General features: G+C 42.0%; 1 protein-coding gene across 1 annotated transcript in view; it reads right to left on the reverse strand.

Moving 5' to 3' along the window:
- The window catches only part of XRCC4 (X-ray repair cross complementing 4), a 133,997-nt gene that overhangs the window by 58,998 nt on the left and 55,986 nt on the right, over positions 1-19,013 (reverse strand). Inside the window, exon 6 of the mRNA XM_056848168.1 lies at positions 5,013-5,157. Within this exon, the coding sequence (XP_056704146.1) occupies positions 5,013-5,157 (145 nt within the window). The remainder of the gene's footprint in view (positions 1-5,012; positions 5,158-19,013) is intronic.

Raw genomic sequence — 19,013 nt, forward strand, 5'->3', positions numbered from 1 at the left:
TTGGAGAAGCAGTTTGATATGGTGATTAGAATAAATACCAGTCTTTTCACCATTCACTTCAAGCTTCCCATTATCACAGACCCTCACATCTCAGTTCTTCGTTCTTGTATTTCAAACCATCAGATTTTCAAACTGGCTGTTCATCTTCATTGAATGGTTATCTATTACAACTTTTATACTTGGTTTGATTTTATCCTGTGTGGTTATTGAGGTTAGACTGAAAACAAATGACTGTCACACAAGGTCTTCCACTGAGTTTCATGACAGAATGAGGTCTGAATCTCAGCTTTCCTCAGTCTGTGTTCAACATCCCAAAGATGCCACGCTGGCTAAGCGCAGGCCTTAAAATTCTGCAACTCCATGTGAAAAAACAGGGTGCATAATAACAAAACCTTCAATAGGCTCGACGCCATTCTAAATGCTATGCTTGCTACTAGGGATGAGCAATCACAACATATGAAAAGAAAGAACCAGAAAAGTCGCATTTCTTTCATTCATTTGGGCAGGTTCAAATCCCCACTTTGCCATGGAAGCTTGCCGGTGGACCCTGGGGCAGTCACGCACTTTCAGCCTAACCTACTTCACAGGGTTGTTGTGAGGATAAAATGGAAGAGAGGAGGATGATGTAAGCTTTGTTGGGTCCCCTTTGGAGAGAAAGGTGGGATATCAATGAATTAAAAAAACAACAACTCTGAGTATGCTAAGAATTCTGAAGGCTTCCCTGCCTACAAACCACAGAAAGTTGGACAGACACTTTGATATAGACTGGGAGGTATGGTCAGTATATATAACTCAATATTTTAGGGATAAAAAAATGACCTTAGGTTTTAGAACCTAAACTTATTAAACTGTAGACTAAGATGAAAATAGCTACATAATAATTAAAGTAAAAACAGATAAAATCAAAGTTATTCACAAAAGAAAGAAGATATATAATAATCTGTTCTGTGTGAGGAGAGTTGGAAGTCGGTTTCCGTATTATTTTATATCTCGCTTTTTCTTTTTTTTCTTTTTGTATATTATGTCTTTTTGTATATTTTGGCATATTCTGTAATATTCTGTATACTTCAATAAAACTTAATTTAAAAAAGGGGAAAGAAAGTTGAGGGATCTCTCTCTCACACACACATACACACACAAGAAGGAGTCCCTTGCTAGCTTTCTTTGTCCACTGTTTACCATTTAACTCTTTCTTTAGTAGCTAACATCTCTTCGAAATTGGTGGGCACAGGTAAACGTACCTGCTAAGGAGCAAGAGAAAGAGGCAAAAAACAGTGGTCAGCAACTCCAGCAACAGCTGCTTGCCCATTTATTTGACCAAGTTGCCCTGCAGCTTTCTCTGCCTGTCTGAATGGCAACCCATCAGAATTATCAGCAGGCATCTTTAGATGGATACGCATTCGTCTGTGACACAGGAGAGTATAATTTCCCCCCCAATTCAGATTATTACAGTTAGCATGCATGCCACACATCAGAAAGATTGCCATTCAGACATCACACATCTTTCTGATGTGTGGCATGCATGCTAACTGTAATAATCTGAATTGGGGGGGGGGGAATTATACTCTCCTGTGTCACAGACGAATGCGTATCCATCTAAAGATTTCAGTAGACAAAATATTTTTGCGATAATTTATTCATCCTCCCAACTACCTAGAGATGTAATCCTTTGGGTTCAGTTTTACAGATGGGGAACTGATTTTGAGAGCACTTTGCCCGAGACCACCCAGATAGTCCAGGCCAGAGCTGGGATTTGGACCTAGGTTTCTGAGGGTCATATCTAACAAACAGTTCACTGGACCACACTGGCTCTCAGATCCAGATGCAGTATGAGTCATGACCCTGTAAAACAGACCAAAGATTCTCTGCTGTAGCTAAGTAATCTTGTATACTTATCGGCACTTAAAAGGGCTTCTTGAATTTGTATGTAAAGTTCAAGAACACTTCCAAAGCTCCTGATTTATTAATAAAGGGGGATAAAGTAACAAAGGCCAAAGCTATGATCTCAAAAAGCTTCACGGCTTCTCAAGCTCTCCCTCAAGACTCTTTCTAGTCCCATTTCTAGGTCTTGTGTCACCAGCCAGCACTCTGGCCTTCCTTATATACCAAAAAAGGCTACTGAACATAACTTGATATGTATGGTTTCCCTGCTGAATATGGAGGATGACACAAGAAAACCCTGCCTAGCTCTTGTTACTCTGTTCAGACTTAGGCCGCAATGTCTGTAAACAAGTCACTAATACCACTATGTAGAAGGTATCGCGAAAACAGAATGTATAATGTGTATTTTGTTTGAGCAAACCTTTAGCATAAAAAAGGAATTTCAGTCCCTTAAGCACTTGACATATCTCATATGATTTGCAGCAGTAAAGGCTATTTAAATGCTGGGATTTGTGTGTGCGCGTGTGTAAATATTTTATTCACATTTCCTCATAAAATAGTTTATTATTTGTGGAATACCACCAATTGCAGTTAAACAATATTTTAAAAATTAATTTACCTCACTTGAAATATTGATTTTTAGGTATTAATGTCAACCCTTTTCAGAAGCTCTAAGTATGTATTGATTCTATTCCACAAAGACAATTCAAAAATATTTTCTTAATACAAGTAAGATTACTTAAAATACCACCTTCCAGTAAAGAGCCCCAAGACTGTGGTCTTCTGACTTGCTTACACATTGCTACCTTTAACTGGATTTAAATAATGTAAATGAATAAATAGCTTAACTGTGTACAGGATTTCAGTCAAGAATTCAACTGACTGTTTATAATACACATCTGGTGCTTTATCTTCAAACGTAAATTTTATCCATTGTGTGCTATGTGGTTTGAACTAGTACATATGAAGTTTTGAACCAGCAAAACGCTACTGTTAATGTTACTAATACATTTATTATTTCCTGTTTAGAAGTAATTGTCATTTTCTCAATGTTTTATTTGCTCCAGAAAAATACTAGAATGAAATCCAGAAAGTGACACTGTAAGCAAGAAAACAACACAGAACATACAAGTTGTAGTAACTTCTAGTATAAAGGCCATGAGGGGAAAAAAATCCATACAGTATAATCTGGATTACCTCAAAGACATGTGATCTGAGCTATATGGAAAGTGATGATGCTCAGCAAAGGCCCAATATTACTTCATCATGTCTTAAGTAGATATATGTATAGTGGAGGCACAATGACAAACCACGGTTTGTCATTAAGTGGAAAAAACCTGAGGAATCATTCAGCTGGTGCACTTCTTCCACTCCCGCCTCTGCTCACAAGTCAAACATTAAACACTGCAGCATTTACAGCAAACTATTGTGTTTCTTTTCACCTGAACAACAAACTATGGTACTGTTCTCTTCAAACTAGGATTAAATTATGGTTGGAATTATGATATGGGGAAGTACAACAAACCATCATTTGTGATTTATATCAAATAAAAAACTATAGTTTAGAGTCAAAATGAACTGGTTAATTTTCAAGCTTGTATGTGAAGGTACACAGGAGAGCAGGGGAAGGGCAGGGAAGTGAGGAAAGAAGAGAAGGGAGCATGGGGACCCAAAGACATTCCAGGCTCAGACACATAATGCAACCACAGTTTGTCATTATGAATGAACGAAACAATGACCTTGATTTGATCCATCTGCTAAAGATACTTCCTTTCATCTAAATAACTGGTTAAATTTATTATTATTCTCGTCTGGACAAGAGGAGAACCCACAGAGAAGGAAAAATGCCACTCTTTCCCCACACTAGCCCCCATTCTCATATTGTTTCCCTTCCTCCCTTTTACAGGTCCTGCTCTTCCCTTCCCACCCATCCCTTTCCTTCTGTCTGGATGCTGCTCCCCCCCCCCTTTCCAGCATCCCCCTCCACTGCCTTCTGCTTTGCATTTCTTCCCTGCCTCCAACCCTGCTGGCTCTGGCTCCACTTCCTTCTTTTCTCTGCTCCCCATTTACTGCTTTCCCCCTCCCTCACCTGCTCTCATTTCCCTCTCTGGTAGCGACCACAGTCACTACCGTAACATCAGGTACCATTTTGGCTTACTGCAACAACCCAAAGACATTTATCTGCAGATCTGGGGGATTCCACTGTGTTTACAGAACCTATGTCCTAATCCTGGCTAGTCCCATTGTGTGTATTTTTGATCCATGTGGGAGGCATCTGTTGACTATTAGATACAAAGATGTGGTTCAGAACAAAGTACACAAGACGAGTGTGCAAACATGTCGATTCATCAGATGCGGGGTGAGTGAAAATGCAAAGGCAAGGTGGTATGGAAAATCTCTGCACTCCTCTTGCACCTGGGATCACACTGACATCCTGGTTTTGGGGACCAAACTATCAGTGGCATCCTTATGAGGATAGGGTTGTTGATTTTTAAGGAAAATGAAGATTTCTGTGCACAGAATGCCCGAGATACAATAGTATAGCTCTACCCTGAACTTGACCTGATTACAGAATCGAAGTAGTAAATCCAGGTTTGATCACCAAACCTGTAGAAAGAAGAGAAGCTCCATACAATTCACATAACAACAAAGACCGGTTTAGAGTTAATGTTGTACAGAAGAAAAAGAAAATTAAGCAGTAGAATTAAGGGGCTTAACTGCTACTGGCAAAAGGATGAGCAGTAATTGGCTTTTATGGCAGGTACCTGGGATTTGATTACCTATTAGGAAAAGCCCTCTATATGCTCAGTTTCACAACTGTTTATAATGACACAAAGACAATAACCTAATAAAATTAATCCTATACTGGTACGGACTATGAAGAAAATGATACTTTGAGTTTAGGGTTGGCAACCTCCAGGTACTAGCTGGAGATCTCCTGCTATTACAACTGATCTCCAGCCGATAGAGATCAGTTCACCTGGAGAAAATGGCTGATTTGGCTATTGGACTCTATGGCACTGAAGTCCCTCCCCTCCTGAGGCTCCACCCCAAAAACCTCCCGCTGGTGGCGAAGAGGGGCCTGGCAACCCTATTTGGGCTGCTGATGTAAATATTAAAATGGTTCTAACCTTTCCTTTGCTGAAATTCGGTCCTTACATGACGCCACCTTTGGTTCTACACCCACAGATTCCTGGGTCCGTTGTCTTCTCTTTCTGCTTGGTGCAATATCAGTAATGTCCGGACTATTAAGCAGCGAGTCTCTTCTGGATGTAGCTGCCACAGTAAAGTAGGGGGAGGGGTTGAAAATGAAAAACAATATATTATCTCCCTTGATAATATAGCTATATTGCATGTCATTTGTTCCTGGGCGTATAAATTGCAACAGACAGAAGAACGAATGGAGGAAGTGCTAAGTCACCATTGCAACTACCTGTCTTGCTCCATGACTTTTTAATCTCTTCCCAGCTGCTCCAACCCACCTCCTTTTATGCCTCTTTTCAACTTTTGCTAACCTCCCGGCAAAAGTTCAAATTTTCTTATATATCTTAGACACGTCAAATGGAATCACAATAAATTAATACGATGGCATAATTCATTCCAATGACGCTCTTTGTGCTTGGTACCTGAACACTGACCCCTTAGCACATAAAAGAACACACTACATTGCAACTAGTGGCTCAGCCCCACTCACTCTCCCTGTTGGTTGGACCCACTTTTTATTGAAGTAATTTATTTTAGAACGCGCAGGCTGCGACTGGAAGAAATTAAAAGTTTGCTAGAGAAGACAAAAGGAAATTCGTTTTCCAGATTTGCCTGTCTTCATCTCCAAACCAGCTGCACAGCACACAATGCCATTTTTATTTCTCCCTAGGTACTCATCTTTAAATCGGGTTCATTTTTTCCCATTACTTTGGCCTGAAAAGGACCATTCGATGGGGCTAATATTTACACTGCTACTAATGCCACGTTTAGGAAACATTAATTCAAGATTCTGAAGGCAAATTGTATATTTCCTTGCTAAACAGGGACTACTGACCTCAAGGGGACTTGCTCCCAAACAAGTGAATTATTATAGCCTTATATTTTAGTTTGTTTTTATCTTACCCTTTTTCCACAGAGCTCAGGATGATATTAATTCGTTCTCATACCCCTTATTATCCTCACAACAACTCTATGAGGTAAATCAAGCTAAGAGACTTTCCAGCATCACTCAGTGAGTTTCATGACAAGGAGAATATAAACCCGGGTCTTGCTTATTGAAATGAAATTCATACAAAGCTCTCTTAATTAGCCCTTACTTAGTCAGCATCATGTAAAGGTGTCTCAATTCTTTAAGTCTAAAAAGCACCATGTGCTGAAAAATAAATATTTGGAGAACTATGCATGAAAGAACATTCTATGTGTTAAACATTTTAAAAGAAAACTGCCTTCATCCAGAGATCCTGATTTGCTCAAATTCATACAGGTTGAGTATCCCTTGCCCGGACATCCCGTATCCGACTGACCCGAAAACTGGACCCTTCGAACCGGCATGCAGGCAGAACCGTGCAGCCTGGCCTCTCCTGTCTTCTGAGAGTCCAGGAAGCACGGATCTGACTCATGGCCACAACACCTGGCCTTTCTGAAGTCTGGAGAGGCCGGGCAGTGTGGCTGCAAGTCAAACTTCGACTGCGGCAGGGAGGGAAGCTAAACTGAAGTCTAGGATCACTCGCAGCATGCCCAGATTTCAGTTTAGCTTCCCATCCCACTGCAGTCGATCTTCAGATCCAAAATAGGGACAGATCCAAAATATGGATGGATCCAAAATACAGACCCACTTCTGGTCCCAAGCTGTCCGGATGTGGGATAGTCAACTTGTACATGGCTCTGTTGCATATGTGAGGATCCACATGTTTCAATGAAATGATCCATTATTACAAAATAATTAGGATAGCTGCTTCAGACAGCCAAGCAATACGTATGCAGCGGAGCTTCTGCAATCCAAAAACAGCACTGGAGTTTATTAAATACATCCATCAACATTAAGTATCTGCTTTGTTTGATACAGAGCTGAAATAATATTAAATTAATCCAGCATCAAAATATGTAGCCACTTACAAAGCAGAGACCTTATAGGATGTCTTGATCTTATATGTCCTGTTGACCATGACTTTGGATCCCCAAAATAAGACCTTTGTTCCTTTGTGCAAAGGAGGTATTCTGCCAAATCCCATGTCAGCTGCAACCCTACACACCACTGCACATACTACAGAGCGTACTCCCATTTCTCACGAGCTGCTCTTCAGGAGGTACAAAGAGCTGTAGCATTAAGGGGAAGTGGGAAACCTGGCTTACATGTTATTTGGACCCAAGCCTACATTGATAAGGGCTTATTTTTCTTAGATTCATGGTACTTTCTATAACGTTTTGTAAAAGTTGCTAGGCAGCCAAACTAAAATTCTACTTAACAACATCTTTCTGAATAATTTAATTAATCCAGCATGCTAGATATCCGGGGCAGACAACTGCTAACTGAATAGATGCATTACTTTTTTTAGTTTTAAAAAAATCTGCTATAATACCTTTTTAAACGAACAATAAAACTAACCAAGAAATGAAAGGCAGTCAAGGTTACGTGTGGTTATAAACCAGAACAAATGCTTGAGGTTGAGAATTTATTGCCTCTCAGTGTGTATCCATGTTTCCACTAAATGTTTCCCTTTTGGTAAACTGCCATTGGAATAACTGGTATGTGCTCACGCACACTGTGGTGACAGAAAAGGAAGAATGAGGAGAACTTTTATGCATTGGATATGAATCTCATGGTCCTCTTGAAGGAATGAATATGATAATTTACATTGGTGTTATTTTTTCGGCTGCGACTACATGGGATAATTTGCTCTGGCAGCCTAAGTTAATGTTGCAGTAACCCTGCGGTGGGTTATGCCTCTGCAGAGTGTTGCATCTCTACTCAGAGCAACACACTTGCTACATTCAGGGCCGGTGCTACCATTAGGCAAACTAGGCGGTCGCCTAGGGCGCATATCTCAGAGGGGCGCAGAACTCGCCTGATGGGCACAGTTTTAAACAGATTAGTTTCTTGAAAAAAAATGCAACTGACAATTTATATATATTTTTTATTTAAGATAAGTACCACAATAGTGCTATGGAACATAATTAGTTATAACGTCTTATAATTAGTTATAACGTCTTTTGTGCTTTTATTTTTTCTACAACTGTTTTTGAAAATTGGTTAGCAGTCAGTGGGGAGGGGTATCACAAGAAGTTAGCCTTGCCTAGGGCACAAAAATGACTGGCACCAGCACTGGCTACATGTCATTTCATTTCTGTTTCTCACTGGCCTGGTACTAAACATTTGGAAAACAAAGATGCATCTTCTCCCAAGGATTTCAATCCCCGGCCACCGAAAGGCTCAGGAATGGGCTGTAAGAATTCTTGTAATACGAATTACAGCCTTTTGCTGTTTTTTTTAAAAAAGAAATAAACATAATAACACAAAGACAACACGAACAGTTTAAAAACTGAATAGTGTATATCTTTTGTTCAATTGAATAGCGTATACCTTTTGTTTAACTCTTTGGAGATGTTATTCATAAAAGTGCTTTAAAGCTTCGTGAGGGGAAAACCCCCAGAATTTTAACCAATTATATTAATTTAAACCATGATATAAGCTGTCATCTTCTTAAAATGAAGCATTTATGATAAAAAAACCACGAACCTCTAAATTATGGGCACATCAAAAAGATCTGATAATGGGAGCTTATAAAAAAAGGGTTTTTTTTCTTCTTTTTTTACTAAGAAAGAAGTAAGGGCCTATTTCACAATACAACAATGAAAGCCTTATAACATGCTTTGAAAGCTCTGTGGCCTCATAGGTAAAAGCTCCATTACAAAGCTGGTGAAAGCTGAGGAATTATAATTTTGTTATCTGAAACTCCTTGACCACGAGGTGATTTTTCAAATTATTTTCTTTAAAATGCTTACCAGTCGCTAACTATATCATCAGGCTAAATATTTCTTGCTTTGTTTTCTGAAAAAACCAAATGTTGTTGAATGACAAAGTGTTCATTTAAAAAAATAAAAGTTCTATGCATGCAATGTTTTCCCACGAGTATGGATTTACTGCCTACAATAACACCCTACCCCCAATATATTACCGAATTATAAATGTTCAATACCAGCTGATTTCAGTTTTTAGGTCATTTTTGTATAGTGTGCTTCAGCAATGTGGTGGGAAACCTCCTGCTAAAATCCTGCCATGCCCAACACTGAGTGAGTAAACAATGGGAGAAAATGGTGGTGACACTATCATGTTTATCTCCTAGTCTCTGGTGGTAAAAACAACATAGAGATGGAAGGCAGCGAAGAGGATCTCCCTAGCCTTAAAAGCTGATATGCTTGCCACTGGAACGGCAATACTAGCTAGTCGAGGTAAGGCCACTAACAATACCAGGGCTCCAGCCAGCTACCCCACCCCCCACAGACCCCACCATGCCTGCTCCCCATTGGCACACTTTGCCTTTCATCCAAGCCTTGGCTCATAAATGCCCTTCAGCTCGCTTGAGTCATTGCCTCAGGACGGAGGTCAGGCAGTCGAAGAAGAGGCCCACCCACAGTGCTGGCCAAGGCTCAGCCCACCCCAACTTGCTGAGGGTGCCCACTGTGCCATCCATTTTGTGCCGCCCGCCGGGCTGTGCTGCCTCCTGCCCCGTCCATGCCAAAGTCTGAGTCATCAAAGTGGTCAGTCATGTTGCTGCTGCCGCCAGAGTCCTCCTCCTTCCCTTCCTTATCTTGTGCTCAGTCTCCCAAGTGGGGAGCTGAGGCCAGGCTGCACATGACAACACTACTCGGCTTGCTCAGCTTTGAGGACAGCAACAGCCTGTTGCACTGCTGTGCTGCCCAATTCCACAGTCCTCCTGCACCAGTTTGCTCTATTCGCCATAGAGCACCCCAGAGCAAAATCCCAGACAAATCTGTCCTCAGAATTCATGTTTGGGAAATGGAGCTAGTAATTGTGTGCTTGTGTGTATGTGTGTATGTGTGTGTGCGTGCACCCAACTGCTGATGTTCTGCTAGCTTTTGGATAATACAAAACTATTTCCCTGTCTTACATGATTTCTCAGTCTTTACAAACTGGTAGCTAAAAAGTTGTTTAAACCTTTTTCAATTTAAAGAAACATTGACTATAAATAACAATCAACATACTGCATACTACAAAAGTTATTTTATCTTGATCTTCAACCTTCAAAATTCTGAGGTAGGCAACAGCACTAAAACAAAAATATATATAAACTACTACTGTATTTTAAACTAAAATTACCATATGTTATCTTCACCCTGCACATTAAAAAAACATCCAGCAATAATATCTTAATCTGGAATCTTATTCAACACAGATATAGATCCACCCCTCTTCCTAAACACACATACATATATATTCACAGACACACATTATCTCTCCCCAAACATCTGTCTTCTCTCACACACACGTGCCCACAAGAATGACTTTTGAATATAATGTCTATTTCTTGAACTTTTCTGCTAACTGCAGTCCATCATTTTCAACTTAGTTTGCCAAGTCATTGTAAGTTATATGATATTACTAGAATAAGATGCACAGACCCATAAATATGAAGCGGTTTAGTATTAACTTATGAAAACATCATTAAGAAACTGAGACATTTCATTGCTTAGGGAAGTGGACAGCACGTAGGTGTCACAAATGGAATTACTACATCCCTGTGGAGGAACTGTGAGCAGGTACTGAGGATGGAAAAAAATCACTGTGCAGAAAGAACATTTCACCAGTGTACGATAGGAAGTGAAGCAGCATTCTAAGGACGAATGATGGAACCACAGCAATGATTGACAGAAGAACTGAAAACCACTGTAAAGGATTGATTCTATTGGAAGAGTGCAGACACTTCAATTACTTGAATGGGATGCATATAAAACTGTTAAGGCTCATGCGGGGTGGGGACAGGTACAATTACTGAGTCTAACTGGGGGTATGGAATAGGTGGGGGCCTGGCCAGAATAAAGGCCATTACTTGATATGGTCTACTTTTGTCTCATAACCCATGAGATTGACGGAGGAGTGGGGGTGGGAATGTGGGGGCCCAAGTTACAAGTTTGTATGAGGCTTGGAGAAATTACAACTGGTTACCCTAGTGACAGTCGAGCAGTCTGCATATTGTTTAAGAAAGGATTTCTTAACTGAAACAAAAGAAAAACTGACAATAGAAATATTTTAATGGGGGAAAGCCCTTTTTAGTGATGCCACAAGACTGGGCACAAGAAAGATTATTACTCCTTTGGAGAACTAGATAAAGACTCACGCGTGAGGTGATTGATGCTGTATATTAAAAGTTTTATATACGCGGGTCAATACGGTAGGGGAGGGAGGGAGGGGGGAACTTACCTCCGCAGCCGCTATCGCCGCCGGGCGTGCCCGGCTCCCCCCGGCCAGGAGCACCCTGGAAGGGCCACCTGTGGCCGAGGGAAGGCCGCGCCTCCGCCGCCTCCGGGCATGCCCGGCTCCCCCCAGCCAGGAGCGCCCTGGAAGGGCCTCCTGTGGCCGAGGGAAGGCCGCGCCTCCGCCGCCTCCGGGCATGCCCGGCTCCCCCCAGCCAGGAGCGCCCTGGAAGGGCCTCCTGTGGCCGAGGGAAGGCCGCGCCTTTGCCGCCGCGGGGCGCACCCAGCTCCCCCCGGCCAGGAGCGCCCTGGAAGGGCCTCCTGTGGCCGAGGGAAGGCCGCGCCTCCGCCGCCACGGGGCGCACCCAGCTCCCCTTCGCCAGGAGCGCCCGCCACTGCCTTCGCCAGTCCTGGAGCGGCCTAGGAGCGGCCTGCGGGGCCTCCTGGGCCGCAGGGGGAGGGTCGCTGCCGCCGCCTGCCTGCGCACCTGGAAAAGGTAAGCCTGCAGGGGGGGAGGGGTTATAAGCCAACCCTCGGCTTATACACGGGTGCCTAATTTTTCCCCATTTTGGGGGAGAAATTAGGCACCTCAGCTTATACGCGGGTCGGCTTATACACAGGTATATACGGTACCAAAAAAACTGGACAAAGGTTTTGTGGAAAAAATAAATAATTTGGGATTCTCTTTAATTTGTTAATGCTGACTATCATCTATAGCAGGCTGAATGGATATCATTTAGCTTAAATAAAAAAGTAATGATACAGATGCTGACAAAGAAGAAGAAGAAAAAGAGGAGAAGAAGAAGAAGAGCTGGTTTATATACCCGGTTTTTCTCTACTTTTAAGGAGTCTCAACGTGGTTTACAATTACCTTCCCTTCTTCTCTCCACAACAGTCACTTTGTGAGGTAGGTAGGGCTGTGAGAGTTCTGAAAGAACTGTGACTAGCCCAAGATTACCCAGCAGGCTTCATGTGTAGGAGTGGGGAAACCAACCTTGTTCACCAGATTAGAGTCCACCGCTCCTGTGGAGGAGCAGGGAATCAAACCCAGTTCTCCAGATTAGAGTCCGTCGCTCCTAACCATTGCACCACACTTGCTCTCTATTGCTTTGTAAACAAATCAATACCTAACCATGTTTAATTCTTGCTACCCTGCTGATTTCTTCCTCCTCAGGAAGGCTCGCAGCTGCAAACTTTTTAAGATACATCATCAAGGAAGACAATGCTTTTTTCAAAAAGGACGATAACTATGAAAATAATGGTGGCTATGAACAGAAAGGAAGGGCATTGTAAACTTGGAGACAGATGAGAGATTTCAGCTGGAAGCCAGTGCAGTTGTGCTGGGCATTTGAAGCAAACTCATCAGTTTTCAGGAATCTGCTTCCCATAGGGCCTGTTTGTAGATTTGTAAATATGCACTTTTTTAAAAAAAATACTCCAGTATGTGATGTAGTGATTAGAGTGCTCGACTAAGATCTGGGAAACCCAGGCTTGAATCACTACTCTGCCATGGAAACTTGCTGGGTAACCTTGGGCCAGTCACACCCTCTCAGATCAACTTACCTCACAAGGTTGTTGTGAGAAGAAAATGAAAAAAGGGGAGAATGTTGTGAGCCACTTTGGGTCCCCAACTGAGAATAAAAAACAAGGTATAAACGAAGCAAATAAATAAATGTAAAAGAAGACCAAGGAGAACATTGCTGTTGGGGATTTTCCTCTCACTGCTGAGAAAAGTAGGCCTCTGTGGAAATTAAAACAACCTAACTCACCGCCGCCGCCACCACAAACCATATTAAGTTACCGTACATGTCCAATTGTTTTTCAGTTCTTTAACCATCAATGCAACCAAAGCATTCTAACTCCAATTATGAGCATCTATAGCAGCTGCCATGTTCTTGGAGAAGGAATACACAGGAATTAGCAGGAAGGGGGTGCTTGTATTGAGTTTAAACATACCTATGGGGAAAGAAAAGCCCTAAGTATGCTGCCTCCTGCTTTGCCTGCAGAACTCTGGATCTGGGCCAGAGCCACATAATTATCTGTGGATACCAGAGGGGATATTTCTCTCTCTTAAGCAGTATCCTGCTTCTCTTGGGGGTAATCAAGATGTGGAAATATGGCAACTGCATCCAGTTTTGCTTATAACTAAAAATAGTTTACTGTTTACAAAGAAACACAAATTACTTTTATTATTTTCTACAAGATTAAGAGCTTACAATCTATACCTAACCATTTGCAATTCCTTGTTTTATTCAAAGTCTACCTTTTCTAAGATATTCTCTCTCTGCGTATTCTCACTTCGGTTACTAATACGCCTGCAGTAATTTCCATTCACTCTTAAATCTTTTGCCTGTGCCTCCAAAGGAAAGTCACACTACTAAAGGTAATTCTCTGTTTTCCCAGACGTCTTATTGGATATAATAAATCTTTTCAAGCCTGAGGGGGGGAAAATCCAACTGAGCAATCTGACTACAAGGTCAAAGAACAACCTTAAGAGGCAGTGCCCTGATGGTAAGGATTGCTAGTCAAGGAGCTGATGTTTGCTTTGCTACTAGTTTACATGGCTGCATATTTAGACTCATTTCAAGTCTCTTATTTCAACCTTGCCGAGAAAGAAAATAACCACATCCCAGTGATTTACTCTTCCAGTGGCTCTTTACTACCAGAACACCTGTTATTTTCACCAAACCTGTTTTTATTCATAACAGAGCCATGTTGATTTTGCTACCCAAGGATATCAAAGGACAATAAAATAAACACCACTTTAACAGGAACCATGTTTCAATTCTCTTACACAATGTAAATTGCCAATATTTTGCAAAAGCAATTAGATGGTGTTTTTTTCCCAGAACTGAAATTGGGTTTTTGTGTGTGTGTTTTTGTTTTGAATCACATGCAGTTTACTGGAATATGCTACCACAACCTAAGCTGGGTTTTTGTTGGGGCTTTAAAAACTAGTACATAGTTAAACACGGTACAATGAAGACAGACCAGCTGGAGATGAATGGTGTAATAAATTCCCATGTAAAAGTGCTCCTGGAAGCCACTTAAACCAAAAAAACCACACGGATATGGGCTATTATTGCAAAGTTTAGGCTTCTCAGTGTTATTGACCTTAATGGCTAAAATTGTATTTACCCACTCATCCCCCAATATCTAGTGGAACTTACCTTGTGCTGTGATGTCACAATGTTTCCCCCTGCTATATATCACTGGCTGCTGCTGGCAGGGAGAAGAAGGGGTATGTGGAACATTATGACAGGGGACAAGTTCTACTAGATGTTACAGAGGAGAACAAGAAAACTATACAGTTGCTTTTTTGGGTGGCAGCTGCTGCAACTTTAGTGCTACGTGCCACTTAGGGTTGCTAGCTCTGGGTTGGGAAATACCTGGAGATTTTTGGGGCGGAGCCTGAGGAGGGCAGGGTTCAGGGAGGGTCTATTCCACCGCAAATGGCATACATTATTCTATTTTTTTTCTGTTTGGCGGCAAGATGTTACCACACATACTTGAGAAGCTACAATACAACTAAAATCAGAGAACCGTAATAGCTACCCTCAACGGAACCCGGCAGAGGTGCTTTTATTCTTCCATACAATTGATTGTTCCCGTTGAAATTGTCCACAAATAAGCAGTGTTTTTGAATGCAGCGAGGGGCAATCTTTGTCAAGCACAACGGCTTACGCAGAGTAAATTTATACAATGATGAAACCAGCGAACCAAGTCTTCCGGGCTGCTTAAAATTAAAAGTAATCTGTGAATAGGCAACAGTTATTAAGCCAAGTAATGAACAGATTGCTTTTTATTAGTGAGATCTGTACCAAACAGCAACACTTAAATGTTATGAGAAAGAATGAGGGGGGGGGGGACCTAAGTAGGATAAACTACTCTTTACAAATCTGAGATTGGAAGATTATTTGGCCAAAAGACAGCTGTCCAGGCCTAGTCTGAGTTGTAGGAGAAGCAAACAAAATAAAACGGTTTCCCAGAGCTGCTGTGCTCTGCCAAAGAAAGCACAGTCAGGTAAGAGCTATAAACAGCTGAGACTTGTAAACATTACACTCTAATTTGTTTTGAGTATTTGAGAAAGTAAAATGATTTACAAAGACCTTTCCAATCCAAGCTTGTGCCTGTTTCAAATCTACTTAAAACCACATGTCAGAGCACTGGCATTGCCATGTTATTTATAAGTTTAAGAAGTAATGCTAGAGCAATTTCCTAAGTAAAGTGCTAGGAAGTCTTTGTTTCTTTTCCTGAAAAGGCTGCTATGTTCTTGCTAATTTCACTTTCTATGAGCTTTTGCGTTTGTGACAGTCCCAGCAGTGTCAATGCACGGGTATTTAGGAGGCAATAAAGTCTGCTCCCTCCTCGACAGATAAGGAAGCTCTTTAGATTTGGTCTTTATAAAGGATTATTCTTCTTTCACTTTTGCGTGTATCACTGTGTTTTAAATATGAAACTATTTCTGGGATTGGAGGTATCCTGGTGACACCAAGGGCGTCAAATAATCATTGATCTGCTACAAACACACAGAAAGATTTGTCAGATATCAACTCTAGGGGTGCATCTGTGTACCTTAAAGTATATTTTTTGTAAGCCGCTTTGGGTCCCAATTGAAGAGAATGATGGGATAAAAATATACTAAATAATATATGAAATAAACACATTTGCACCAATCAGCCCCACTGCTTTACTAGCCTATGAAGACATTACTCACTGTGGATGAGCAGATAAGTAGCTAACCTCATTTATTTACATCCTTTATAGCCCAAGGTGGATTGCAAAATATTTTTAAAAAATCAATCAGACAGCACAAGTCATCCAGTAACAATGCAGAAGGACACATTTTAGAAGTGTGCCATTGGATACTGACAACCCAACAAAATGCCTAGTCCATGGAGCTATTGCTCTTTAAACTTTGAAGAGGCCAGGTCTGTTTCCCATAGAAAATAATGGACCTTTAAAATTTAAAGGCAGAAGCGCCACAGACCAGATGGGGGCACTGAAAATAATGGGGGCAGACCTGGCCTCCGGAGGCCTGGTCTTCTCTTCGAAAATAACAGCCCTTTAAAAGCAAAAGCACTGAGAACCAGCCGGGGGGTTGGGGTTTGCTTTTTCTCTCTCCTTCTCTGCTCATGTTAGGAAACAATGCAAATAGAAAACTGTCTAAAGCAGGACAAACCATGACGGTCATAGCTGTCTTTCCAGTTATTATTAGAATTGTTAAAGAACAAACTCTTTCTTTCTGCAGATACCTACTGAAAGAATACCACTCTTTCCTGAAAATAAAGCACTGCTGCATAATTGCTTCGTTGCATTGATTCCACTGCTGTGTGTGGTGACATCACATTGCAGCCGACTTGTGGTGACCCCATAGGGTTTCCAAGGCAAGAGATGTTCCGAGGTGGGTTTGTAAACCAGTGCTTGCCACCTTCTGGATTGCAATGCCTGGCAACCCAGCAGACATGTGTACCCAGCCCCAGATGCATTGGAGAGAGCTCTCGCGCGATCCAGTAAAACTGACAAGGAGGAACCATGGGCAGGGAAGCCTCTCAGGGAGAACCAGAGGGAATCCATTTTCTCTGACACAGTCCCCAGCAAGCTGTCATTTCGCAAGAGGCGACCAGGCACACACACAGTCCTTTCCCCCCCTCCTCCATGTGCATGATTAATGGCCCATCGGAAGCCTCCATGATATCAGCAACTAAGAATCGTTCATCCGGTATTGCGAGAAAGTGACTCGCCCAGGCACAGCTGTTCACACCTTTGTTTAAACCCATCAGCGATCGTCTTCTGACCCTCCCAGAATTGCGCAAGCCATAGGGTTTAGCTAGCTTGTCTCAATTGCCCCCTGTCACACCTTAGCAGCCGACCATTAAGGTTTTATTCACCTTTTGCTCACCATGGGAACCACCCCAAAAAGAGTATAACTGGGGTCGCTCTCAGCCATAAGGGGGCTCTCTCTCTCTCCCTCCCACACTTGCTGTTACTCTGTCGGTCTGGGTGGCAATGTCAGACCACATAGCTCTCCAGCCTCGCTGGTTGAGCCATAGGAATCCCTACCCCTTCCCCCTCCTTTAGCCGTATGGAACCTCGGACGCCCCCTCTTCTGGACCAGGTGAATTATTTCCCCTCTTCAAGGGAAACTGCCACATTGGTGAATGTCTCTATTCTACCACCTTTTTATTCTCTAGGCTCTCTGTGTGTGTTTTGTAAAAATCTGTTTTGTTTGTGTGTGAACATATAATCAAGTAAACACCTTTTAATTTTAACTCCATTGCTTCTGCCTTATTCTTTGAACCACGGAATGGACTCTGGTAGTCACAGGCTTAGATCCTGCAGTTATGCCCATTGCCAGTTATTGATTTGCTAATTCCCCCATATAAATATTCGTAACCGAGCAATACGGCTAACAGGTTACCATTGCCTGCCTCTGTGTAGCAACCCTGGACTTCCTTGGTGGTCTCCCATCCAAGTACTAACCAGGGCTGAATCTGCTTAGCTTCCGAGATCTAACAAGATTGGGCTAGCCTGGGCTATCCATTGGTACTTCAGAAGATTATCACAACTACATGAGATAGATGTAAAATCAACCCCAGCTTGACTAGTTTGTTTCCTATACTCTGAGGCACAGAACTTATCTAATTAATGTTATCCAAGTGAACTAGATTCCAGTGCTTCTGAACTGGGACCAGAAGGTACTTATTCCAAGACAGTCAGTGTGATGCAGTGGTTAGCGTGTCAGACAAGGATCTCAGAGACCCAGGTTCAAATCCCTAGTCTCACTGTGTGACCAGGGGCCAAACAGTCTATTTTCTACCTAAGGGGTTTGTTGCGACGACAGAACGGAGAACATGAGACTGATGTTGTAAGCCACTCTAAGTCACCGGGAAGAAAAGTGGGGGTATAAATATCTAAAAGTGGGTTATAAATATCCAAATAGATTTTTTAAGGAGTTCAGGGAAGGTAATATCCTCTTCCATCCACAGGAGTTTGAAACCAACTTATTGGCCATAATCCAGAGGCCCACCCCCAAACTGAATTTCTATTTTCACAAGATGACAAAATGCTGGATCATTATCATTATATGGAAATAATTTCCACTAATTTCATCTGAATTGGTTCTAGAGAATGTGTTGATGATCTGGGAGTTAAGAGTTTCAAACTATATGGAAATGCAACATTAAAAAGATGTATTTTTGTACATTACTTAATGCCATTGAAGTAAAAAATAATTGAACCCTAATGTGAAAAATCCCCTAAGTGATATTCTAATTGACAGAACTGTTTCAACTGTGAACTAAAGCGCCATTCCTAAACTGAATGTTTCTATCTCTACATTTCCCATCATTTATGATGCTGAATATAGATCACATTGTGTTCATCATTTTAAAAAGTAAGTAAAGGTCCCCTGTGCAAGCACCGGGTCATTCCTGACCCATGGGGAGACGTCACATCCCGACGTTTTCTAGGCAGACTTTGTTTGCGGGGTGGTTTGCCAGTGCCTTCCCCAGTCATCTTCCCTTTACCCCCAGCAAGCTGGGTACTCATTTGACCGACCTCGGAAGGATGGAAGGCTGAGTCGACCTTGAGCCGGCTACCTGAAACCGACTTCCGTCGGGATCGAACTCAGGTCGTGAGCAGAGCTTTTGACTGCAGTACTGCAGCTTAACACTCTGCGCCACGGGGCTCCTATTCACATTCATCATTTTACT

The sequence above is a fragment of the Euleptes europaea genome, chromosome 4 (genome assembly GCF_029931775.1).
Source record: "Euleptes europaea isolate rEulEur1 chromosome 4, rEulEur1.hap1, whole genome shotgun sequence".
Lineage (NCBI taxonomy): Eukaryota > Metazoa > Chordata > Lepidosauria > Squamata > Sphaerodactylidae > Euleptes > Euleptes europaea.